This window comes from Coregonus lavaretus (genome assembly GCF_964263955.1).
Source record: "Coregonus lavaretus genome assembly, chromosome: 21".
Lineage (NCBI taxonomy): Eukaryota > Metazoa > Chordata > Actinopteri > Salmoniformes > Salmonidae > Coregonus > Coregonus lavaretus.
Window position 1 is genome coordinate 29,839,600 of NC_140008.1, and position 27,087 is coordinate 29,866,686.

The following is a 27,087-nucleotide window of genomic DNA, read 5'->3' on the forward strand; positions in this document are numbered from 1 at the left end:
GTGACTATGCATAGCTAATAAACAGAGAGTAGCAGCAGCAACAACAAAGAGGGAGTGGGGGGGGGGGGGGGGGGGGGGGCAATGCAAAAAGTCTGGGTAGCCATTTCATTAGCTGTTCAGGAGTCTTATGGCTTGGGGGTAGAAGCTGTTAAGAAGCCTTTTGGACCTAGACTTGGCGCTCCGGTACCGCTTGCCGTGCGGTAGCAGAGAGAACAATCTATGACTAGGGTGGCTGGAGTCTTTGACAATTTTTAGGGCCTTCCTCTGACACCACCTGGTATAGAGGTCCTGGATGGCAAGAAGCTTGGCCCCAGTGATGTACTGGGCCGTATGCGCTACCCTCTGTAGTGCCTTGCGGTCGGAGGCCGAGCAGTTGCCATACCAGGCGGTGATGCAACCAGTCAGGATGCTCTCGATGGTGCAGCTGTAGAACTTTTTGAGGATATGAGGACCCATGCCAAATCTTTTCAGTCTCCTGAGGGGGAATAGGCTTTGTCGTGCCCTCTTCCTGACTGTCTTGGTGTGTTTGGACCATGATAGTTTGTTGGTAATGTGGACACCAAGGAACTTGAAGCTCTCAACCTATCCACTACAGCCCCGTCGATGAGAGTGGGGGCGTGCTCGGTACTCTTCTTTTTCCTGTAGTCCACAATCATCTCCTTTGTCTTGATCACGTTCAGGGAGAGGTTGTTATACTGGCACCACACGGCCAGGTCTCTGACCTCCTCCCTATAGGCGGTCTCAACGTTGTTGGTGATCAGGCCTACCACTGTTGTGTTGTCGGCAAACTTAATGATGGTGTTGGAGTCGTGCCTGGCCATGCAGTCATGGAGGGGACTGAGCACGCACCCCTGAGGGGCCCCCGTGTTGAGTATCAGCGTGGCATATGTGTTGTTACCTACCCTTACCACCTGTTGGGCGGCCCGTCAGGAAGTCCAGGATCCAGTTGCAGGGGGAGTTGTTTAGTCCCAGGGTCCTTAGCTTAGTGATGAGCTTTGAGGGCACTATGGTGTTGAACGCTGAGCTGTAGTCAATGAACAGCATTCTCACATAGGTGTTCCTTTTGTCCAGGTGGGAAAGGGCAGTGTGGAGTGCAATAGAGATTGCATCATCTGTGGATCTGTTGGGGCAGTATGCAAATTGGAGTGGGTCTAGGGTTTCTGGGATAATGGTGTTGATGTGAGCCATGACCAGCCTTTCAAAGCACTTCATGGCTACAGACGTGAGTGCTACGGTTCGGTAGTCATTTAGGCAAGTTACCTTAGTGTTCTTGGGCACAGGGACTATGGTGGTCTGCTTGAAACATGTTGGTATTACAGACTCAGTCAGGGACAGGTTGAAAATGTAAGTTTAGACACTTGCCAGTTGGTCAGCGCATGCTTGGAGTACACGTCCTGGTAATCTGTCTGGCCCTGCGGCCTTGTGAATGTTGACCTGTTTAAAGGTCTTACTCACATCAGCTATGGAGAGCGTAATCACACAGTTGTCCGGAACAGCTGACGCTCTCATGCATGCTTCAGTGTTGCTTGCCTCGAAGCGAGCATAGAAGTAATTTAGCTCGTCTGGTATGCCCATGTTACTGGGCAGCTCACGGCTGTGCTTCCATTTGTAGTCTGTAATAGTTTGCAAGCCCTGCCACATCCGACAAGCGTCGGAGCCGGTGTAGTACGATTCAATCTTAGTCCTGTATTGACGCTTTGCCTGTTTGATGGTTCGTCGGAGGGCATAGCGGGATTTCTAATAAGCGGCCAGATTAGAGTCCCGCTCCTTTATATTTTTGTGTATTTTACCCCCTTTTTCTCCCCAATTTCGTGGTATCCAATTGGTGGCTACAGTCTTGTCCCATCGCTGCAACTCCCGTATGGACACGAGAGGCGAAGGTCGAGAGTCGTGCATCCTCCGAAACACAACCCAACCGAGCCGCACTGCTTCTTAACAAAGTGCCCGCTTAACTCGGAAGCCAGCCGCACCAACATACACCTGGCGACCAAGTCAGCGTGCACTGCGCCCGGCCCGCCACAGGAGTCGCTAGTGCGCGACGGGACAAGAACATCCCTGCCGGCCAAACCCTCCCCTACCCTGGACAACGTTGGGCCAATTGTGCGCCGCCCCATGGGTCTCCTGGTCGCGGCCGGCTGCGACAGAATCTGGACTCGAACCAGGATCTCTAGTGGCACAGCTAGCACTGCGATGCAGTGCCTTAGACCACTGCGCCACTCGGGAGGCCAGAGTCCCATTCCTTGAAAGCGGCAGCTCTACCCTTTAGCTCAGTGCGGATGTTGCCTGTAATCCATGGCTTCTTGTTGGGGTATGTACGTACGGTCACTGTGGGGACGACATCATCGATGCACTTATTGATGAAGCCATTGACTGATGTGGTATACTCCTCAATGCCATCGGAAGAATCCCGGAACATATTCTAGTATATGCTAGCAAAACAGTCCTGTAGCTTAGCATCTGCATCATCTGACCACTTCTTTATTGACCGAGTCACTGGTGCTTCCTGCTTTAGTTTTTGCTTGTAAGCAGGAATCAGGAGGATAGAGTTATGGTCAGATTTGCCAAATGGAGGGCGAGGGAGAGCTTTGTACGCATCTCCGTGTGTGGAGTAAAGGTGGTCTAGAGTTTTTTTCCTCTGGTTGCACATTACACATGCTGGTAGAAATGACGTAAAACGGATTTAAGTTTCCCTGAGCGTTTTCCTGTTTGCTTATGGCCTTATGCAGCTCATTGAGTGCGGTCTTAGTGGCAGCATCGGTTTGTGGTGGTAAATAGACAGCTACGAAAAATATAGATGAAAACTATCTTGGTAAATAGTGTGGTCTACAGCTTATCATGAGATACTCTACCTCAGGCGAGCGAAACTTCGAGACTTCCTTAATATTAGATTTCATGCACCAGCTGTTGTTTACAAATATACACAGACCGCCACCCCTTGTCTTACCGGAGGCAGCTGTTCTATCTTGCCAATGCAGCGTATATCCCGGCAGTTGTATGTTATCCATGTTGTTGTTCAGCCACGACTCGGTGAACCATAAGATATTACAGATTTTTATGTCCCGTTCGTAGGATATCCGTGATCTTAGTTAGTCTATTTTGTTATCCAATGATTGTACGTTGGCTAATAGGACTGATTGTAGAGGCAGACTACACACTCGCCGTCGGCACCCTGACCTATGTCCCCGATATCTAAGTCCCTTCTCATCTGAATGACGGGGATTCAGAAAATCCTTTGCGTCCGACTCGTTAAGAAAACATCTTTGTCCAGTATGAGGTGAGTAATCGCTGTACTAATATCCAGAAGCTCTTTTCGGTCATAAGAGATGGTGGCAGAAACATTATGTACAAAATAAGTTACAAATAACGCGAAGAAACTCACACAATAGCACAATTGGTTAGGAGCCCGTAAAACGGCAGCCATCTCCTTCGGCGAGAGGCAGAATGAAAAGGAGACAGAATAACGATAAGGAGATGAAGAAAAAGAGAAAGGAGGAGGAAGATGACAAGGGAGGATGAGAGGGAAAAGGAGTTATGCACACCCACCTGTGGATGACGGCTCCATCGTACACCGAGTCGTTGAGGTGGACAGGCTGGCCCTCTAGTCTCATCTGTTCTCCTGCTGGAGCGTTGTAGGACACCAGACCGTCTGATAGAGAGAGGGACTCTGTATTAGCCCATTGAGCTAAAACTTAAGCACTGAGTTTGCCGAACTCTGTGTAAAGGATGTCACTCTGTTTTCTTAGCGAGTACCACTTCCTCCTGATTGCGCTCACACCGAAGCTCGAACCCAGGATCTCTGCCTTGCTAGCACACGTGACCGCCCTCCTGAAACGTCTTACCAGTCGCCGCCACGTGAAAGGCTAGCAATTCGGCGGTGTAAGTGGCGACACTTCAGGCTGAGGAGTAAGTTTCACACATCCCCATGTGCTACATCTTTCTACCTATGGTTCAGAGTAGGGCGCTTCTCCACCTCTCCCTCTCTCCTCCCTCTGTCTTACCGAGCCATTCACAGCCGTAGAGCTCCACCCTCATGCAGACGTTCATAGAGTGGTCTGAGACGGGCATGAACCTCACGAAGCGGGCGATGATCGGAGGCTCCAGGTCCTTCAGCATGATGTCATATGCATTCCTGTTCCCCTCAATGACCTATAGCCATGTCACCCACAGATAATAATCAATCAATCAATTAGCCTAAATAATAAGTAATAACTCACACATTCCAGTTCCCTTAACCACTTAGATTGACGTCACACATCACCAATATTACCATTATCAATCAATATTTTATGATCAACACTTTTATATTCCTGTCACTGTCAACCAATAGTCAACTTCATAACTGATTGATTACCTGTTTGCCCTGCCTGTTCCTCCAGGAGATCCAGCGGCTGCCGTCACGGCTGTATTTGATCTTGTACATCTGGGCGAACTCGTTGCCGATGCCCCCTGCGTGGCGGCCCTGTGTGCCCACCAGGGTGATGAAGTGGAGGGAACGCAGGTCTATCTGGAGGAACTCCTTCAGGCTGTCTGGTTCAACGGTTATCTCTGGACACCACGCACCATCACCCTCCTCAAAGTCCAACCTAAAGAGAGGGAGGAGAGGGGAAGTAGAGGGAGAGAGGGCGATAACACATAGAAAAAAGGATAGTGAGAATGAGTGAAAGGGAGGCAGGAGTACACAGAGAGAGAGAGAGAGAGAGAGAGAGAGCGAGAGAGAGAGAGAAAGGGTGGAGGGAAAGGAGAGAGAGGAAGATAGGAAGGGATGGAGTGTGAGAGAAAGGAGAGGTGAGTGGAAAGTGAGTGTGGTGACTGGATGTCAGTTCATACAGCCTATTAAACAAACACCTTTGCTGTAAATGAATGTTAAAGTGTTCATTTAGTGCTGAGCTGGCAAGGGAGAGGGAAGGCTAGGTCAGAATAAAAAGAACATAGATTACATCATTATCTTCCTTACACTGAGTGCAGGCCACCCACACTCTCCAACACACACTAATTTGCACACACACACGCACAATCACTCTCTCTCTCGGTTTCTTTCTCTCTTGCTCTTTCCAGGCTTAACCATAACAAGCTGAGAGTGGGAATTGATACGCAGTTTATTGAAAACCCACAAACACGGACACATACTCTTGAAAACGTTTGTGTGTGAGTGTATACGAGTGTGCATGAGTGTTCATGTGTGTAGTTGTTGGGGCGCCTGCATGTGTCCTGTCTACTAAATTGAAGTTGAGATGTATGTATGTATACACTGAGTGTACAAAACATTAGGAACACATGCTCTTTCCATGACATAGACTGACCAGGTGAATCAAGGTGAAAGCTATGATCCCTTATTGATGTCACTTGTTAAATCCACTTCAATCAGTGTAGATGAAGGGAAGGAGACAGGTTAAAGAAGGATTTTTAAGCGTTGAGACAATCGAGACATGGATTGTATATGTGTGCCATTCAGAGGGTGAATGGGTAAGACAAAAAATGTAAGTGCCTTTGAACGGGGTATGGTAGTAGGTGCCAGGCGCACCGGTTTGAGTGTCAAGAACTGCAACGCTGCTGGGTTTTTCACGCTCAACAGTTTTCCATGTGTATCAAGAATGGTCCATCACCCATAGGACATCCCGCCAACTTGACACAACTGTGGGAAGCATTGGAGTTAACATGGGCCAGCATCCCTGTGGAACACTTTCGACACCTTGTAGAGTCTATGTCCTGACGAATTGAGGCTGTTCTGAGGGCAAAAGGGGGTGCAACTCAATATTATGTTTTGTAGACTCAGTGTATGTGTGTGTGCATGCGTTTGTGTATACAGTACCTGCCGTATCTAGCAGCAGTAGACTCAGACCACTGACTGGAGGCTGAGATGTCTTCATCCTGAATCTGCCCTTCTGACATTCCCAGAGGGTACCGACACACACCTACAACACAAGACGGCTTTTAGTACACACACATGCAAACACACAGTCACGCACACACCCACACACGTCCACACATAAACAATGCGCTCCACACATAAACAAGTATGACCGACCCGTTATTGAAACAATGCAAAGCATAGACATTAGGAGCTAACACAAGCAAAGTTACTAGTCACGCGAGCATGGTTCACTGGACCACCTGCGCTACACCGAGGTGTGTGGTGGTAACTCTTACTGAGCTCTCAGACATAAACACACAGTCTGTATTGACCTGGATCATCTGTCTAATCTCCTCCACCTGGTGCCATGGTTTTAAATACTATACTATATACTGGGTTTTAATCATAACTCCCCCAGCCCAGCCCAGTCAGACCAACCACAGTGGTGGGTTCTATAAACCATAGACCTTCAGACATTATTAATTATTATTAATTATTATAAACCATAGACATACACCACCCTACTCCCTTCTTCTAAAATCAAAACTAATCCCCCCTTCTGTCGAGTCATCACATTCTGAAATTGAGAGAGAGAGGTGGCCGTTTAGTCAGTGTGGGTACAAAAACACATCCCCTCTCCCCAGCACTAAGAGTGTGGTTGCTTTATTGAAATAAAGAGCAAGGATCCGTTCAACCTCTCTGCCAGTGCAAACATAAGGGGTAGCACGTAGTGCGTGTGTGTATGTGTGTTAGAGAATACCCCACTGCTCCTGTGTGGTCTTTCCCCTGTAGCAGTGAGGAGCGATCAAAGGTAACTGTGGGCGTTTGAACATTTCATCCTGCTCACTGTGATCCGGTGGGCTAGCGGGTAACTACTCGTGACATAGAAGAGATGGTATCTTTTAACTTTTACAAGCCTGAAATATCATTTCCTTACTTTTGTTGCTGTTTCTGGGAGTAAAAATAGAAGGTGATTTTTCCATCAATATTATCCCAGGGCTGGGTGTATAAGGACTATTTATTGAGGTTTATAATAATCACTGGCCATATCATTGCTTCAACTGTCTTCTCTACTCAGTAGAAAACTGATGCTAACAATTAACTTGGAGACAACACGACCAATGTCTTCGCTGCTTTCCGGCTGAACACTTCATCAAACTGTCTGTATGTGTGTGTGTATACTGTAGTTTCTACAGTGTGTGTGATAGCGCAGGGTCAAGCTGGTCAGTATGAGTGGCAGAGGAAGTACAAGGGAACAGACAGACAGACAGACAGACAGAGACAGACAGACAGACAGACAGACAGACAGAGACAGAGACAGAGACAGAGACAGACAGACTACCTGTATGTTTATGTGTGTGTATACTGAAGTGTACAGAGTGTGTGATATCTTGGGGTCAGGCTGGTAACAGGGAGTGGAGGAGGAAGTGCAGGCCAGGGAGAGACTCTCCCTTCAGCATGGCCCCTCAGCTCAGCTCCGTCTGACACACAGGAAAGTCTTTGTGAAGCTGCCAGTAACAGCACACACAACGCTCAAGGCCTTTCTGTCCTTCCTCACTTTTTTATCCTTTCTTTCTGTCCTCCCTCCCTCTTCCAAATGTTTGCTTAAAAGTCAATATGGGGAAACCTCTCAGGGTTCATCCTGGCAGTGACGGTGAGACTCACGCCAGAAACAGATCCGTCCCAAAACAAAAAACTATTCCAGATGTGAGACCACCTTCTCCTCCGCACCGCCCCCTTTCCTCCCTCCCATTCTCCTGTCTTTATCTTCTCCTGTCCTCCTCTCCTGTCCTCCCTCCCCCATCTCCCCCCTCCCTCACGCCTAGACAGACATGTCAGCCATAATCATCACACACTTCTCATATTTTCAGTCTATTAGTGGTAACCTTGGTAACGTAATTGCAATCAAATGTGATAACATCTGCAATTCCTCCAATAATAATGTCAGTTTTGACTCATGTGTTGTATTTGGCAACATTTCATTGGCTCTCCAGGCATCTCTGAGACTCCATAAGCGAGCAGTGAGCAAAACATCCATAACATTTTTTACAACAGTTTACTAAACTCTGGTTAATTAATAAAGTTTAATTCAACTTGATTCACACTGTAGATTATAATACAGTGTGCACAGTACTCTTTGCACAGATCTGTGCAGTTTTTTTCCATGATTAAAATGCTGCGCTTAAAGGTCGACTTTGGGCAAACCCCCAAAAATAACAGCTTTAAACTGTATAACTGATCAATGCACCATCATACCATGTTTGAAAATTGAGAAAGAAGCAGAGTTGGACCGTTTTTCGTGCCGAAAGTCGACCTTTAATATATGAGTGGTGGAAGTTGGGCTAGTTGACCATAGTACCGGTGTAGGATCTTAATTTGATCACCCTGTTGCAGGAGAACTTTCCTACAATGCAGGACATTTCTAACTTGTAGTGTATTTAAGGTTTAAAAAGGCTTCTGAAGTTTGTCATTTCTACTTAGAAATTTAAGAATTGATTTTCCCTTACGAAAAATGCATCAATCCCTACAAAAATGTCCATTAATTATAATCCACATAATAATTCACATTTCCTGTTGCTGCAGGATTATTTTCCTGCTGTAGCAAACTGGCTCAAATTAAGATCCTACATCTGTATTTCACCACTGGTCTGTGAGTGAAAGAGGAGAAACTTGAGTCCATTCACATACAGGTGTCCACTGCAAACAGAGGCAGGGAGAAAGAGAACCAGAGAGAGAGAAAGAGAGAAAAATAGGGGGAGACTAGGCTTGACTTTGCATGCATTAACAGAGCAACTGATTGTTGTTTTCAGACTAGAATAACTGAAAAACCACAACATACTTGATATTGCATGAATGAAGCGTGTCATATTAGTGTCACAGCAGGACACAAATACAACAGAATGAAACTCTGAACAACCACATTATGTGGGATTCACTTGGTACAAAAATAAAACTGATCCATAATAAGGTAATTTTCCATTAACTACAGCCAGACATATCCATTGGCTCAGTCCAGAGACAGTAGAGGAGAAAGCAGAGAAAGAATTTGTCATTACCTTGAATGTAATTGGTGAAAATAAGTCATTATCAGTGGCTCAGACCACATCCTAAACTAAAGCATGCAACAAAGGAGGAGAGAGAGAGAGAGAGGTGTTTTTCAGTGCGCTGGATGAACCTCTCTCCTAAATGTTGGTTTGTGGCGTGTTTATCTAGCTTACCCTCAGGGGTGACTCATGGGGCACTTGTGAGGACTTACCATACTTGTGAGGACTTTTTGGGGACCAACAATAGATTCCCATTCAAAATCCTATTTTCCCTAACCCCTAACCCTTAACTTTACCCCAAACCCTAACTCCTAACCCTAATTCTAACCCTTAACCTAACCCCTAAGACTAAAATAGCCTGTGAGGACCAGCAAAATGTCCTCTTATCTCAGAAGTTTAGTTGGTTTACTATTCTTGTGAGGCCTTCTGGTACTCACAAGTATAGTAAAACGTGTACACACACACACCATCTAAAAATAAAATATCACCTCTGAAAAGGTGGAAAAATACCAGCCTTGTGTGGAGAGAGAGAGAGAGAGAGAGAGCGAAGAAAGAGAGTGCGAGAAAGAGAAGAGAAAAAAAATGCTTTTATTGCCACATACATCAGATAGGTGCAGTGAAATGTGTTGTTTTACAGGGTCAGTCATAGTAGTACGACGCACCTGGAGCAAATTAAGGTTTTTCACCTTGTCAGTACGGGTATTCGAATCAGCGACCTTTTGGTTACTGGCCCAACGCTCTAACCACTAGGCTACCTGCTGCCCAAATAGAGAGAGCTGGACGAACCCTCTCACATCCCAACTGGCTCATACTCTTACAGGTCACACATACACGTAAGCACACACATACACACACACACACACACACACAGTGGCTCCTTTCCCTCCCTCACCCCTTTTATTTCTCTGTGCTCATGCTCTGGCCAGTGAAAGGCAGGCTTGTTTCATAGTGTTTGCGGTCTAACCACAAGCTCCAAACACACACACACACACACACGCACAGTACTATGATATTATAGTCAATTTTGTCCTTGGCCATCTTGTGTAAACGGTCTCAAAGCCTTTCTATTGTATTATGATGACAGCAATATCTTCATCACAATGGCTGTACCCAGCCTTAAATCACGGGACGATCTGACCTTGGTGGCAGTTTATAATTGTGTGTGTGTGTGTGTGTGTGTGTGTGTGTGTGTGTGTTGTGTATGGAAAGTATGTGGTTAATGCATTCCAGACATACTGACAGCAGGAAAGTATATTGAAATGGCCTTCCCATGTGTATTTGCTGGGATTGTTGTTGACCACTCAGAAGTGGTGGAGTGCAGAGTACTAATGCACCTGAACATGGCCAAAGTTCATTTAAATTCATGCAACAAAATGTTCTAAATCCCAAATATGCCCCATTGTGGGAGAATCATTTTGACGGCGCGTGAGAGAGAAATCATAATTATTTACAGATTTCAAATCTTCTAAACTGGACAAAGATCTCTGAAACACAAGAGAATGGATGAGGGAATTGTGCGTCTGTCCGTCCCTTGTCACTCTACAGTTTTGCTATGAGTCTCGTTGACTCAATCACAGGTCTTACTGGGTCTAACTATCATTCTGCTGCATGGATGGAGAGGAAAAAAACAGAAGGCAGGAAATATGCATTGCTGAATTTAGTAGCACTGAGATGCATGTTGATGCCAACTTTCCCCTGTTTAAAATTCCTGAGCAGTGCAGTTATACCATCTCTGTCTTTCCCATTTCCATTCTGAGTGGGCGACATGCTTTCACTGTAGAGTAGGAGCCATAGAGACTGGAATAAGTCTGGAGTAGAGATGGAGAAATAGAGATGGATTCAGGTTGGGATAAGACTGGACTGTAGATCAAGTAATAGGGATAGACTAAAGCTGTATACGGTCAAGCTGATCCACTCTGCTGTATCTCCGGAGCACATCTGGTAAACCAGGGCAGAGACCTCTAGCAACAGAGATGACGAGATGTAGACAGGCCTGAAAACAACCACAGCACCCACCACTTCACTGCTCTGTCCCATTGGAGAGAACACCCATTTTTTATAAACCTACTCTCTCTGTCTGCCAATATAGCAACATGCTAGTCTTACAGATCAGCCACACTGTAGGCTGTAAAATACACGCATGAACGGAGAGAAGGGTGTGTCCCAGTGGAGGCTCCTCAGAGGAGGAAGGGGAGGACCATCCTCCTCAGTGAATTTCATAAAAATAGAAATGGTAAAACATTTAAAACGTTTTCCTTTTTAGATAAAACTATACTAAATATAATCACATACACTACCGTTCAAAAGTTTTAGAACACCTACTCATTCAAGGGTTTTTCTTTATTTTTTACTATTTTCTACATTGTTTTATAATAGTGAAGACATCAAAACTATGAAATAACATATATGGAATCATGTAGTAACCAAGAAAAGTATTAAACAAATCAAAATATATTTTATATTTGAGATTCTTCAAATAGCCACCCTTTGCCTTGATGACAGCTTTTCACACTCTTGGCATTCTCTCAACCAGCTTCATGAGGTAGTCACCTGGAATGCATTTCAATTAACAGGTGTGCCTTCTTAAAAGTTAATTTGTGGAACTTCTTTCCTTCTTAAAGCGTTTGAGCCAATCAGTTGTGTTGTGACAAGGTAGGGGGGGTATACAGAAGATAGCCCTATTTGGTAAAAGACCAAGTCCATATTATGGCAAGAACAGCTCAAATAAGCAAAGAGGAACGACAGTCCATCATTACTTTAAGACATGAAGGTCAGTCAATACAGAAAATTTCAAGAACTTTGAAAGTTTCTTCAAGTGCAGTTGCAAAAACCATCAAGCGCTATGATGAAACTGGCTCTCATGAGGACCGCCACAGGAATGGAAGACCCAGAGTTACCTCTGCTGCAGAGGATAAGTTCAATAGAGTTAACTGCACCTCAGAAATTACAGCCCAAATAAATGCTTCACAGAATTCAAGTAACAGACACATCTCAACATCAACTGTTCAGAGGAGACTGTGTAAATCAGGCCTTCATGGTCGAATTGCTGCAAAGAAACCACTACTAAAGGACACCAATAAGAAGAGACTTGCTTGGGCCAAGAAACACGAGCAATGGACATTAGACCGGTGGAAATTTGTATTTTGGTCTGGAGTCCAAATTTGAGATTTTTGGTTCCAACCGCTGTGTCTTGTGAGACATGGTGTGGGTGAATGGATGATCTCTGCATGTGTAGCTCCCACCGTAAAGCATGGAGGAGGATGTGTTATGGTGTGGGGGTGCTTTGCTGGTGACACTGTCTGTGATTTATTTAGAATTCAAGGCACACTTAACCAGCATGGCTAGCACAGCATTCTGCAGCGATACGCCATCCCATCCATTTTGAGTTAGTGGGACAATCATTTGTTTTTCAACAGGACAATGACCCAACACACTTACAGGCTGTGTAAGGGCTATTTTACCAAAAAGGCGAGTGGTGGAGTGCTGCATCAGATGACCTGGCCTCCACAATCCCCCGACCTCAACCAAATTGAGATGGTTTGGGATGAGTCAGACCGCAGAGTGAAGGAAAAGCAGCCAACAAGTGCTCAGCACATGTGGGAACTCCTTCAAGACTGTTGGAAAAGCATTCCAGGTGAAGCTGGTTGAGAGAATGCCAAGAGTGTGCAAAGCTGTCATCAAGGCAAAGGGTGGCTATTTAAAGAATCTCAAATATAAAATATATTTTGATTTGTTTAACACTTTTTTGGTGACTACATGATTCCATATGTGTTATTTCATAGTTTTGATGTCTTCACTATTATTCTACAATGTAGAAAATAGTAAAAAAATAAAGAAAAACCCTAGAATGAGTAGGTGTTCTAAAACTTTTGACCGGTAGTGTATAGTACTGAAAGCATAAAATGTGGTGAGTAGTTGACTCAAAAAAAGAGAAAGACAATAGTTGAACAGTTTTTAACAAATTAATTTCTTCCAAAATGAAGGAGAAGCAAGAGAGAGACAGAGTCATTTTATTTCACTTTCAGTTTCACTTAGGCCTACTTAGCTAGCAAATGCAGCTAGCTAGTTTAGCCTACTCAAAACACCCTGTTCAAACAGAGGGATGCTTTGTTAGCTAGCTGGCTATGACTATCCAACACAACACTGGAACTCTTCCAAGTCATGGTAAGCTTTTGGTTTTACTACAGTGCATTCGGAAAGTATTCAGACCCCTTGACTTTTTCCACATTATGTTACGTTACAGCCTTATTCTAAAATGGATAAAATAATACAATAATCCTCATCAATATACACATAGTACCCCATTAATGACAAAGCGAAAACTGAAATACCTTATTGGACAGTAACAGTTGGAAGTACCATGTAACAATGTGTAAATGCAATGTCAATACACTGCACCTATGTAACTACCATGCAAATGCATAGGGTTTTGGATCCTTAGGTGAAGTGGTAGTGTGTTATTGAAGAGAAAGGCAGAGGGGTGAAGAGTGCAATATGGACTTTACAGAGTTAAAGCTGGAATCCTTAATGGTGTAACTGCCACCTTCCAACAGGACAATGACCCTAAGCACACAGCCAAGACAATGCAGGAGTGTCTTCGGGACAAGTGTCTGAATGTCCTTGAGTGGCCCAGCCAAAGCCCGGACTTGAACCCGATCAAACATCTCTGGAGAGACCTGAAAATAGCTACGCAGCTTGCGAGGATCTGCAGAGAAGAATGGGAGAAACTCCCCAAATGCAGGTGTGCCAAGCTTGTAGTGTCATACCCAAGAAGACTCGAGGCTGTAATCGCTGCCAAAGGTGCTTCAACAAAGTACTAATTAAAGGGTCTGAATACTTATGTAAATATAATATTTCAGTTTTTTATTTTTTAGTAAATGTGTAAACATATTTAAAAACGACTGTTTTTGCTTTGTCATCATGGGGTATTGTGTGTAGATTGCTGAGGATTAAAAATAAATCCACTTTAGAATAAGGCTGTAATGTAACAAAATGTGAAAAAAGTAAAGGGGTCTGAATACTTTCCGAGTGCACTGTAATTTATTGCCACCGGGGCACGCCGGTGTAAGTGCTAAACTGCTTACTGACTGTACGCTGTAATGTTACTGCATGATTGTAGCGGGTTTACTAACGCGTTAGTTCTTTTAGCTATGTTGACTATGTAGTTACTTTAGCTAATATGGTGACAACGATGTAGGCTGTGTGTAGCGGTTATGATATGGTTTGGAACGTTTTTTTGCGCCTGGTCACATACAGCTGATGTGTTGTACATTAAAGTCCACAAGTGAAGGGAAAAGGTGAGAGGAGGAGAGGGCATAGATGCGAGAAGGAATACAACGTGGCTGCTATGAAAGTGAACTGTGTTTACGTGTGATCAGGAGAGTATTCATTCCGTCGATTCTGTTGAAAAACATTTCTTAAACGGAAGGAAACAGAACAAAACGAGTATAAACATACCTGAATTTGTCCAATAGAAATTCTTGTTTGCAACTGTTGGACTAATGATTACACTCTATATCAGCTCGATGCAGGCAAGAGCGTGCAAGGCGGTATTGAATATGTCAATGTCTATCCATGTGTCACCGCCTGTCACCTCAAATTTTTCTCTCGACCTGTGTGCACCTACGTTTTAAAAACGTTCATTCATAGGCTAGGTTGTAGCAACCTCATGATGGGTATAGGGAAAATGTGAGTATCATGTAGTAGCCTAAACCTATCGCTGTTACATTGAACTGGGTGAATGGAATATGAATGACAGTTATTCAATATGCTGTAATAGAAATAAGGCCATGCTCATGAAAAAAAAAAATCCTCACTCCTCCCTCATTTTAAACGGCACTGACCGCCACTGGTGTGTCCAGTGTGTGTTTGTATGTGTTTGTCACTCTACTGTTAAAGACGTTGAAGTTTCCATGTATGTTCATGAAAGTCCATGAAAACAAATAGTTGTTTCCCTGCACCAAGTTTACAGCATACATAACATAGCATTTGTTTGCTTCGAGGAGCTCCAGACAATTTTGTGAGAAATGTTCTGGTGTGTTTGTAGTTTGCCTGGAGCAGGCTTTAATTAAAAAGCAATGTTAATGTGGAGAACTGACTCTACAATTATCTCCCCCTCTCTCAGAGTAGACTGCCACAGCTGTAAAAGACCATGCACGCACCACACACACTCTCTCCTAGGCCTATTGCTTGGCCTTGTGCCCTGCTCTTTTATCCAATTATATACCTCTATTTAATGAGAACAGCTCTATAATGTTGTGACACATACTATAGTCCCAAGTCATTGTATTTATCAGGAGTTGACTCAGATTTTCTATGTTGCCTAGTGGTTGTCAGTGATCTGTCTCTGCTCACAAAATGTTGCCTCTGGGTTTCCTTGTAAAATATAATTGGTTGTATTCTTGACATCACACTTTCCCTCAGTGAAGCACCCATAGAGTGGTAAAAGTGGAGAAAACCATGGACACCAGAACAGTGCCACTCATATCAAAGAAACAGCAGTAGCAATTAAGGCCACCACATGGACACAAACACACACAAGCACACACAGCTCCCCACACCGTTCCCATGGCAACACTCACCTGGGTTAACCTGTGAGGTGACATCTCCTACCAGGTAGAGAAGGATGAGCAACGGGAAGTGTTTGTCCCACAGGCGCTTCATCCCAAACACACACTCACACACACACCGAGAGGGTCTTCAAACCTGAAATCAATGGGAAAACAACAGACAGTCAAAATATGTCATACAAGTTGAAGTATTTGGACTGTGGTGAAATAAAACAGAAGTTCAAGGGTCCGTGTTTGAATCCATGGTGTATATTCAGGCAGTTGATGTGGTTTCATGTCTTTCCTCCAGGGTACCAGACCATCTGAGAGGTTCTATGGGCAAGCTGCAGCTTTTACTGGAGGAATGGTTTTAATTTGCTCAATAAAGACAATAATTGCTGTCTAAAATTGGAATTTCCATTCATTCATTACACAAGTGAATAGCAAAGGGATAATAAAGTCAAAATGGTGGGGATAATTCAATATTACAGTAGCCAGCTCTAAGGAATTAAACTGTACCCATACATCTAAACATCTAATAGTAAATGTGTGCGTGTGTGTGTGTGTGTGTGTGTGTGTGTGTTAGAGGACTTCAGACAAAAGGAGGTAGGAATAAATTCAAAGTAAGGCAGAGAGGTAGAGAGAGAGTGGAAAGAGAGAGAGAGAGCAGCAGAGTGGGCCACCACAGACATTACCACAGCGGGACTGATCATACAGCGAGACAGAGACAGGTCCAGCAGGACCCAAACAGCCAATTGTCTAACCTCAAAGGAAAAGTTGATGTCTACTCACAGTGATCTTGAACAAAGCTTTTAGTAATTGACTCTAGTCTTGTGTGGTTGTCTGGCCTCCCACTCGCATAATGATCTAGTAACTCATTGTTACATAATCACAATCAGTCTTAGTATGTGGCTTGCACACTGTGTCAATAGCTTATGTAACAAACACAATGCTGCATTTAAAGTATGGGGTACAAAATGGTCATGTTAATTTATTACTGGAACAGAATCATTAGTGGTTGTTCTATGTTTGCTTATATAAAAGTTAACATTTATCTAGCATATTTTAACCTTTACGCAGAATATATTGGATAGTAACAGTTGGAAGTACCATGTAACAATGTGTAAATGAAATGTCAATACACAGCAGCTATGTAACTACCATAAAATACATAGGGTTTTGGAACCTTAGGTGAAGTGGTAGTGTGCTACTGAAGAGAAAGGCAGAGGGGTGACGAGTGCAATATGGACTTTACAGAGTTAAAGCTGGAATCCTTAATGGTTTAACTGCCACGTCCGTTTGGGATATTACAATAACAAAGTTACTGCAGACAACGAACACAGTTTTTTCCCCTTTCGACATCATTGCACGCGCGATAGAACAACAGAATATGTACTGCAATTTAATTATACCACACTGCTCGACACACCTCACCTCCGTTTCGTCCACAAAATAAAAACAATAACAACAGGTGCTGGGGCGGACAGTGGCGCTATTTCCCCTCATGCAGATGCGATACTTAAAGAAAGCCGAAAGGGGAGGTTCCCTGGTCTTTATCCTGTGCCAAAGAGGTACGAGTGTGTAGTTGTGTGTATGCGCACGCGAAGTTTCTGGCTGTTCATTCCGGACTAAACACTTTTGGCAGGGGGGTGGAGCACCGCTAGTTTAAGACCATGCTTAGACATTGTTCTCTCTCTTTCATCTTGTCTTAAGAAGAGGTGTTCACGGTTGTTTTATACGGGTATCTTTGATTTATTTGGCGTGGGCTACTGCCAAACAGTAACCTGTGTTGAGTTTGGTTAATAAACCGGGAATTCGTAAACTCAAACCTCTGTCTGGACAATTGCTCATTTATGATCTAGCCAGGTCATTACAATAATTTAACACGTTCATATATGTTTTACGTAGTTATTACACATTGATCACACTATCACTCGTTTTTCATATATCACAACGATTCACTGATACGTATGCTATGATGCTGGTAAAGTTATCTGGCGCACCTGCCGCTACCGCAGGAGCGCAGACACACTTCCAGCTCTGGACAATGCTGGTCATAAAAAAGCTAGCTAGCTGATGGATGCAAACAATGTTCTTCCCCAAAAACATAGCAAAACGACATAATCTGTTTCAGTAGCTATAGTTAGTAACTGACTTTCTAGCTAGGTGTCATCATCTAAAATACCCCTAATTTATAAGACCGTTCTTATTTGATTAATGGTGGTCAGACCCACCTATGTGAAGCTAGCCACAATAAGGATTAGCCACAATAGTGGAATTTGCGGTTCGCCTTCAAAATAAAAGTTTCTCAATTAAAGTGATGCAAATGAATACAACATAGTGGACAAATCATGCTAAACGAGGTTGGAATGTTCTTGTATAAATTCAACAAAATACAATTTGTTAATCTGACAAAAATCACACTGGATGTATTAGACTTTAGAATTGCATTGGGGGCATACTTATTTCACTGTACAGCCTTACCTATGGATTGTGGATCAATGACATGGGGTATCAGGCTACTCAGTGACACCCAGAGAACATTAGCGTCGTAGCTCTTATTGCGGGTCTCTGAAACCACTATGAATTGAGCCACATTTATTGTACCAGTCAACCTATGTGTATTGAACACTATTCCAGAGGAAAAACAATACAACGTGGATGTTTTGGAGCCTGATAACTCTGAGGAGGACTTTGGGAAAAAAATGTAACAGGGTTGGTTATGTTTCCAATTGCCTCTAAATAAATTTGTATTTAATGTTCAAGCATTCTTATTGGTTGGTTCAACTCTGATGACAATAAGGCGTGTTGTGATTGGCCCCGCTTGCAGCTAGGGGGAGATCGCAAACGTCAGGTCTTCCCAGTATGAAAATGTGATGCAAGGGTTAGGTCAAATCAAATCAAATCAAATTTTATTGGTCACATGCGCCGAATACAACAGGTGCAGACATTACAGTGAAATGCTTACTTACAGCCCTTAACCAACAGTGCATTTATTTTAAACAAACAAGTAAGAATAAAACAACAACAAAAAAGTGTTGAGAAAAAAAGAGCAGAAGTAAAATAAAGTGACAGTAGGGAGGCTATATATACAGTAAAATAAAGTGACAGTAGGGAGGCTATATATACAGGGGTCATGTTCTGAATACTGTTTTATATTTTACAATGTGTACAAGGTTGCTGTACGTTACTGATTTATACATGTGTGGGTATATGGTACCTGTTAGGGATTGAGGGGCTTTCTGGGATGTGCTTTGGCATATGATTGCTGTAGATAAGTGTGTTAGCTAGCATACACCGACGTAATGGTCACATAAGCCCACTGCTAACACAGCTGCCTTCATGCTACAGATTTTGCCATCGACAGCCATCCATATCGTTAAGCTATGCACAACTAACGTGCTGTTTCCCATTTAACAACATAAATAAATGATGCTCAACTGGGACCACTGGCTGATGTGATTTATTAAGAAAAAACACAACGCAAGGAGAGTACGATATACATCTGTTACAAAAGCACTTGGTTACTGAGTAGACTGGTAGCCCATTTTATTGATCCCCAATCCTTAGGTAAGGCTGTACAGTGCAATATGAATGTCAATACGCACAATAGGCTGACTGGGGAGGTGATTTCCCACGGTCAAAGTCCCGCAATAAGAGCTACGACACTAATATTTGTGTAAACTCTTCACAGTTGTGTTCTGTGGGTGTCACCAAGTAGACTGATACCCCATTTCATTACTCCACATTACAACCTTGTTTAACATTATCTAGTCTATATATGGCATGATTCCACCATTTGTAACCTTCTGCATCACTTTCAAAGAGTAACTTGTATTTTGAAGGCGAAACGCAAATTCCACTATTGTGGCTAATCCTTATTGTGGCTAGCTTCACAACACATAACCCGGTCCGGTCAAGCCATACTAGCCAGATGAAGCTAGCTGGCTGCTTATAACGTTAGTTTTGGCCAACATAGTTAAGTAGCTGGCTAGCTAGTTATTTCAATAGGAGAACAACAAATGGCTACCTAGCTAATACTTACTCACATGGATTCCTAAATCATTGCTAAGAATATTGAAAATGACTGCAGTTTTTACTGGTCATTGTATTCAGGCTGGTTGCATTGGTGCTTGTTAGATACCAAGCTCAAGATAGCTAGATAACCTATAAGTTGCTAATAACATCTGTATCAAAGATATTTGCAAACATTTTTGATCCAGCTCCTATGATCCTGATCTAATTTCAAATGCTCACACAGACGTTTTACCATTCGGTCGAACAAATAATGCCTTATTACCAATGCAGTATTGTACAGCTTTGACAGTGATCATAATGGTGGCGCTTGGCTTGCACGTGTAAATTCAGCACACACAACATTCTATAATAGAATTGTATTAATTCTTAAAAGCTTATTTGACGCGTCAAATAGTGCTATTTGATGTGTATCTTTTTTGACACGCAAAGACCCAAACGGCGTTCCATACTGTTGTGGTTGTGGGAAACATACACTATATATACAAAAGTATGTGGACACCCCTTCAAATTAGTGGATTCCGCTATTTCAGCCACACCCGTTGCTGACAGGTGTATAAAATCGAGCACACCGCCATGCAATCTCCATAGACAAACATTGGCAGTAGAATGGCCTTACTGAAGAGCTCAGTGACTTTTAACGTGGCACGGTCAAAGGGTGCCACCTTTCCAGCAAGTTAGTTCCTCACATTTCTGCCTTGCTAGAGCTGTCCCGGTCAACTGTTAGTGCTGTTATTATGAAGTGGAAACTTCTAGGAGCAACAATGGCTCAGCTGCTAAGTCGTAGGCCGCACAAGCTCACAGAATGGGACCGCCCAGTGCTGAAGCGCGTAACGCGTAAAAATCGTCTGTTCTTGGTTGCAACACTCACCACCAAGTTCCAAACTGCCTCTGGAAGCAACATCAGCACAAGAACTGTTCAGCGGGAGCTTCATGAAATGGGTTTCCATGGCCGAGCAGCAGCACACAAGCCTAAGATCACCATGCGCAATGCCAAGCGTCGGCTGGAGTGGTGTAAAGCTTGCTGCCATTGGACTCTGGAGCAGTGGAAAATCGTTCTCTGGAGTGATGAATCATGCTTCACCATCTGGCAGTCCGACAGACAGATCTGGGAATGCCAGGAGCATGCTACCTGCCCCAATGCATATAGCGCCACCTGTAAAGTTTGGTGGAGGAGGAATAATGGTCTGGGGCTGTTTTTCATGGTTCGGAATGCCTCTGTGCACAAAGCCAGGTCCATTTTTATTTTATTTAACATTTATTTAACAGAAATTGTTTGTCGAGATAGGTGTGGAAGAGCTTGACTGGCCTGCACAGCAATGTTCCCTCTAAACTGCGCACGGGGCACGCAGTAGCCGGAAACAGCCAAGCAGCTCCCCGGGACTGCCACTCAGAAGAAATACTGTATCAGCAGAAGAAATACTGTATCAGCCCACCGAGAGAAGCACGCGATTGAACTTCACTCAACTTCCTAGAGTTTTCCCTGTTAGTTAACACTATCAACGTTTCCCTTTACTGTGGCAATTGTGATCGAACCAACGCGATATTAGCCAAGTTCAAATCAACACACCGAAACAAAACGGACTATGCAAGATACTTTCGTTGTACGCAGAACGCATCGGAGTAGGATTCTATTTCATTGACAAGCACGACTCAGCCCATACGCTACACAGACCAGTTCGCATAACCAATCAGAGCTGCAGTAGGCCTTTATGCAAACAGACCATTGCCATATATGGATCTGTGCCATTTACTTTGATCTGGACTGTTTACAGCTGTGGTCACAAGTACGTAGATATTCTTGTTTTGAGATCAAAGCGAGAGCTGCATGTAGCCACGTGTGCACGTTTTGTTCATATCCATTGCTAGTTAGTGAGTTATTAGCCCAGTTATAGATACTTTGTAGTCAGCAATAGGGGAGGGATTGCTTCCTACAAGAGCACAAAATGTGCACATTTCTATCTTTGAAAAGCCAGCCAGGTAAAGAGATGTTTTATGTCTTAAAGGGGCAATGTTGTATTTTGATACAGGCTTGTATAAGCAAACTAGCCAATAGGCAGAGGGTAGCATAATTTGTCTGATTCTCTGTAATAATGGTATGGGAATAATAATGTGTTTTATTTTGTAAAAGGGTTTCTCCCAAGTGGCGCAGTGGTCTAAGGCACTGCATCGCAGTGCTAGCTGTGCCACTAGAGATCCTGATTCGAATCCAGGCTCTGTCGTAGCCGGCCGCGACCGGGAGACCCATGGGGTGGCGCACAATTGGCCTAGCGTCGTCCAGGGTAGGGGAGGGAATGGCTGGCAGGGAGGTAGCTCAGTTGGTAGAGCATGGTGTTTGCAACGCCAGGGTTGTGGGTTCGATTCCCACGGGGGGGCAGTATGAAAAATAATGTATGCACTCACTAACTGTAAGTCGCTCTGGATAAGAGCGTCTGCTAAATGACTAAAATGTAATGTAAAAATGTTTCTTGCATTAAACAACACAACACCATTTTCAGTCACCTTGTCTGAAGGACAAGTGGATAAACAGGTTAATGTCAAGTCTCATGGAATGTAGGCCTACATTGAACACCACACATTGGCTTCTACTGTAGGCTGAATGATTTAACAGCTCATGTTAAAATGTTATGGGATGCATTTTCTCCATTGTTTTTGATGATAGACCACTCTGGTAGGCCTACATTATGATCAAATAGCCACAGTAGCCTACTTGGCCACTGTTAAAACTAACTTAAAGCGGGTACAGCCTCAGTGTTCACAGTAAATGTGCGCTGGAAGTTGCACAGAATTTTCACAACGTTAAAGTTTGCGCTCAGCAGACCTGAAATTTGCCCCGACCTTTGGGATGAATTGGAACTTCAACTGCGAGCCAGGCCTAATCGCCCAACATCAGTGCCGACCTCACTAATGCTCGTGGCTGAATGGAAGCAAGTCCCCGCAGCAATGTTCCAACATCTAGTGGAAAGCCTTCCCAGAAGAGTGGAGGCTGTTATAGCAGCAAAGGGGGGACCAACTCCATATTAATGCCCATGATTTTGGAATTAGATGTTCGACAAGCAGGTGTCCACATACTTTTGGTCATGTAGTGTATTTGGATGTGTTCATTTTGATCTGCTGCCCAAGAACTCTGTCTCTGCCAAGATGGACCTCTGATGACACATGATATCACAGAATGACTTCATCAGCTCTACACAGTTTCTAGAAACCAATAGACATTTATGATATCTGGATTTCCAGAATATAAGAAATACTGCTTTCATGCCGGTCAGTTAACTTTCGGCGGATGATTTCTAAACCATCCATTCTCTCACAAATACAATAATTTCACTGTAATAGCATTACAGTAATCAGCTAATCACAAAAAACAACAGCTATAAAACTGTACAAACTCTCTCAACAGCTCCCCTTCACAAATACCCATCGACCTCTGAATGGCCTCATTGTGTACTCATCATCATCATACATCATCTAGTTGGTTTCTCCTTCAGAAGTGCTCCACTTCCTGTAGTAGAAGATTACAGCCATATCACACTGAGACACTGGCCTACTTATATGGGCTTGTGAAAGTATTCACCCCCCTTGGCATTTTTCCTGTTTTGTTGCCCTACAACCTGGAATTAAAATGGATTTTTTGGGGGGGGTTTGTATAATTTGATTTACACAACATGCCTACCACTTTGAAGATGCAAAATATTATTTTTTGTGAAACAAACAAGAAATAAGACAAAAAAACAGAAAACTTGAGCGTGCATAACTATTCACCCCCCCCCCCCCCCAAAAAAAAAAGTAGCATCTAATTTTAGTCTCATCTGACCAGAGTACCTTCTTCCATATGTTTGGGGAGTCTTCCACATGCCTTTTGGCGAACACCAAATGTGTTAGCTTATTTTTTTCTTTAAGCAATGGCTTTTTTCTGGCCACTCTTCCGTAAAACCCAGCTCTGTGGAGTGTACAGCTTAAAGTGGTCCTATGGACAGATACTCCAATCTCCGCTGTGGAGCTTTGCAGCTCCTTCAGGGTTATCTTTGGTCTCTTTGTTGCCTCTGATTAATGCCCTACTTGCCTGGTCCGCAAGTTTTGGTGTGCAGTCCTCTCTTGGCAGGTTTGTTGTGGTGCCATATTCTTTCCATTTTTTAATAATGGATTTAATGGTGCTCCGTGGGATGTTCAAAGTTTCTGATATTTTTTTATAACCCAACCCTGATCTGTACTTCTCCACAACTTTATCCCTGACCTGTTTGGAGAGCTCCTTGGTCTTCATGGTGTCGCTTGCTTGGTGATGCCCCTTGCTTAGTGGTGTTGCAGACTCTGGGGCCTTTCAGAACTGGTGTAATATACTGAGATCATGTGACAGATCATGTGACACTTAGATTGCACACAGGTAGACTTTATTTAACTAATTATGTGACTTCTGAAGGTAATTGGTTGCACCAGATCTTATTTCGGGGCTTCATAGCAAAGGGGGTGAATACATATGCACGCACCACTTTTCCGTAAATTTTTTGAAACAAGTTATGTTTTTCATTTCATTTCACCAATTTGGACTATTTTGTGTATGTCCATTACATGAAATCCAAATAAAAATCCATTTAAATTACAGATTGTAATGCAACAAAATAGGAAAAACGCCAAGGGGGAGGAATACTTTTGCAAGGGACTGCAGGAGCTATTGCTGATGTTAAACAGTTAATGAAACAGACAGCTAGTGGCTCGTGTTCTGTGTTAGGGAGGGAGAGTCAGAGATGTATTTACCATGTGGCCAGGGAGAGGAGCTCTCTTATGTAAAAGCCTGGCCGTAGAGTTAGAACGAAAAAAACTGATTTTCCATTTTCCAAGGCCCTGTTCTGTGGAGATACTCTTAAAATCTGTCCTTCTACTTCGCTTCCTTGAGGTACACACTGATCTGTATGTGATTGTGTAACAGAGGTTCAATGCACGCACGCACACACACACCTTTCTACCCCCTCCTCTCTCTCAGTAACAGCTGTATTCTCAATCCAGGTAGGCATCTGAGTGGAGCGTAGGGCTGTTGTCTCATAACAGGGCTTTGCTATAGTAACATCAGAGCAGGCTTTGACACACACAGGACACAGGGTTAGGTCTCACATCCACCATTATGGAAACCTTCTACTCCTGGTGGTGGAGAGGATCTATGTCAGACAACACTATTCACCCGCCGGCCCTTCAGGGTCCAACTAATATTCCTCCAGACATTCAGTAATAATAACTCCATCATTCTGCAGCTTTACCAGCAGAGGCCCAAAAGGCAGCATTTTTATAGGAGATATTTGTTGAATCTTCTGGTCTGAGGTAAATTCAGCTTTCCTAGGTAAACTGTGTTTGTCTTTCTCAAAAGGGCAGAAAGTAGGCCTAACGGTTTATCATCAGCCTCTAAAACCAAGCGCCCCAAAGCCAACACAAACAGGAGGAGAGCAGGGAGGAGCCTAGGGAGAACAGAGGAGTGAGAGGAGAGTTTGGTGGAGTTGCAGGGTGTGTCAGGGGAATAGAGGGAGACAGTGGAGCGACATAGGGGGAGACAGGAAGAGAGGCAGAGGTAGAAAGACAGGGTGAGGTACAAGAGGAGGCACAGGGGCAGTTAGGGGCCCTCCTAGGCCTAAAAGGTGAGGGGCCATAGTGGAGGCAGAGTCGACAAACAAGCCTTGTGTCCTGCCATACACTGTCCCTTACATTCCCCCTCTCACAGCCTGCTCTAGGGGTCTACTCTAGTGTGTGTGTGTGTGTGTTTGTGTGTGTGTGTGTGTGTGTGTGTGTACACAGCCTGCTCTATGGGGTTGCTGGGGCCTAATATAGGGCTAATTTTACCCAGGAGTGGGTTTCATACACTCCTATATCTGCTACATTAATCAACCTATAGGCTTACAGAGTAGGGCCTCGCCAAAAACAGCTTTCAAAGCCTATATTATCCACAGGGCTCTGGTTGGAGTTGTATGTACCATACTGTGCCTAGTGTGCACATAAGCAATCTAAATTATACAGTTGACTTCTGATATATGCAATGGCTTGGCCTTGGCAGTGTGCACTAAACTGGAGCATGCAGGGAATAGGGGTCAGGGCTAGGGGATAGGGATTGATATTGAACTAGACAACTGAATGGCCCTGCTTTGGTCCACTGCTCTCTGTCCCTCATTACTGCTGTCAAACACATTAAAGTCAACGAGAGAGATTCAAACTAAATGCTTGATCCTAATACTGTACTAAAAGCCTGAAGGGGAATTCAACCTTCTGTTCCACCCTACCATATGCATTAAAATCAGATGAATCTGGGAGTCTTAGAGCACATCTGTTTGATCTATCTAAAGTCAAACACATTCAACAGAAAACATCAGATGGACGTCAGCTCGGATCAATTTCACCTTAAGAATAGACAACGTATGTCAGACGGCGGAGCAATTCTCAATACTTTCACAATGGCTACCAAGAAAAAGAATCAGGCTTGAACCTGTGTAAGAGAAGTCAAACAAAGTACTCAAGGACTGTGTCTGATACATCGAGACCCTGTAGTTTGGAGGTCAAATCACTTGTGAGTGTGTGTGTGCATTTGTGTGTGTGAGTGAATGAGTGAGAAAAATAGATTAAAATACTGTAAACTGAGAGCGCCCACAGCTTTTTTTTTTATGAATACAAAACTGCCGCCAAGTCAAATACAAACTGGATCCAAAAGGATAAGTACAGATATCACAATTTTTGTGATAAACGGTATAACAGTTGAAGAGAGAAAGGTGATACAATATTTATTGAGCTGTTAACTAGTTATATCTGTACACAGTGTCCTGTCTTGTGCTCCCAGACCAATATATTCTGTAAGTGTCAAAAGGAAAGACTGATAAACTAATGTTTTCCTCATTTCTACCACATAAGAGTCTACTGTCCCTGTATAAAATATGGACGTATTCCCCATCAATGGACTCTTTGTTGAAGTGATACATCTGGATAATTAAAGGGAGGTGAGACATGTGGGAGAGTGTGTGTGTGTGTGCTCATACATCCCTGTAGCTGGATGTTAGTAAGCTAGGCTGGCTCGTACCTCCCTGTGGCTGGATGTTAGTAGGCTAGGCTGGCTCATACCTCCCTGTGGCTGGATGTTAGTAGGCAAGGCTGGCTCGTACCTCCCTGTAGCTGGATGTTAGTAGGCAAGGCTGGCTCGTACCTCCCTGTGGCTGGATGTTAGTAGGCTAGGCTGGCTCATACCTCCCTGTGGCTGGATGTTAGTAGGCTAGGCTGGCTCATACCTCCCTGTGGCTGGATGTTAGTAGGCTAGGCTGGCTCATACCTCCCTGTGGCTGGATGTTAGTAGGCTAGGCTGGCTCATACCTCCCTGTGGCTGGATGTTAGTAGGCTAGGCTGGCTCATACCTCCCTGTGGCTGGATGTTAGTAGGCTTTGCTGGCTCATACCTCCCTGTGGCTGGATGTTAGTAGGCTAGGCTGGCTCATACCTCCCTGTAGCTGGATGTTAGTAGGCTAGGCTGGCTCATACCTCCCTGTGGCTGGATGTTAGTAGGCTAGGCTGGCTCATACCTCCCTGTGGCTGGATGTTAGTAGGCTAGGCTGGCTCATACCTCCCAAACACACACAGGTGGTCACTAACTT

The 27,087-nt window shown here is 43.9% G+C and overlaps 1 protein-coding gene across 1 annotated transcript in view; it reads right to left on the reverse strand.

The window, feature by feature from the left end:
- The window catches only part of ddr2a (discoidin domain receptor tyrosine kinase 2a), a 56,129-nt gene that overhangs the window by 13,667 nt on the left and 15,375 nt on the right, over positions 1–27,087 (reverse strand). Inside the window, exons 2-6 of the mRNA XM_084185609.1 lie at positions 15,477–15,600; positions 5,810–5,912; positions 4,352–4,583; positions 3,999–4,146; positions 3,544–3,646 (exon numbers count right to left, since the gene is read on the reverse strand). Of these exons, the coding sequence (XP_084041735.1) occupies positions 3,544–3,646; positions 3,999–4,146; positions 4,352–4,583; positions 5,810–5,912; positions 15,477–15,558 (668 nt within the window). The 5' untranslated portion in view covers positions 15,559–15,600. The remainder of the gene's footprint in view (positions 1–3,543; positions 3,647–3,998; positions 4,147–4,351; positions 4,584–5,809; positions 5,913–15,476; positions 15,601–27,087) is intronic.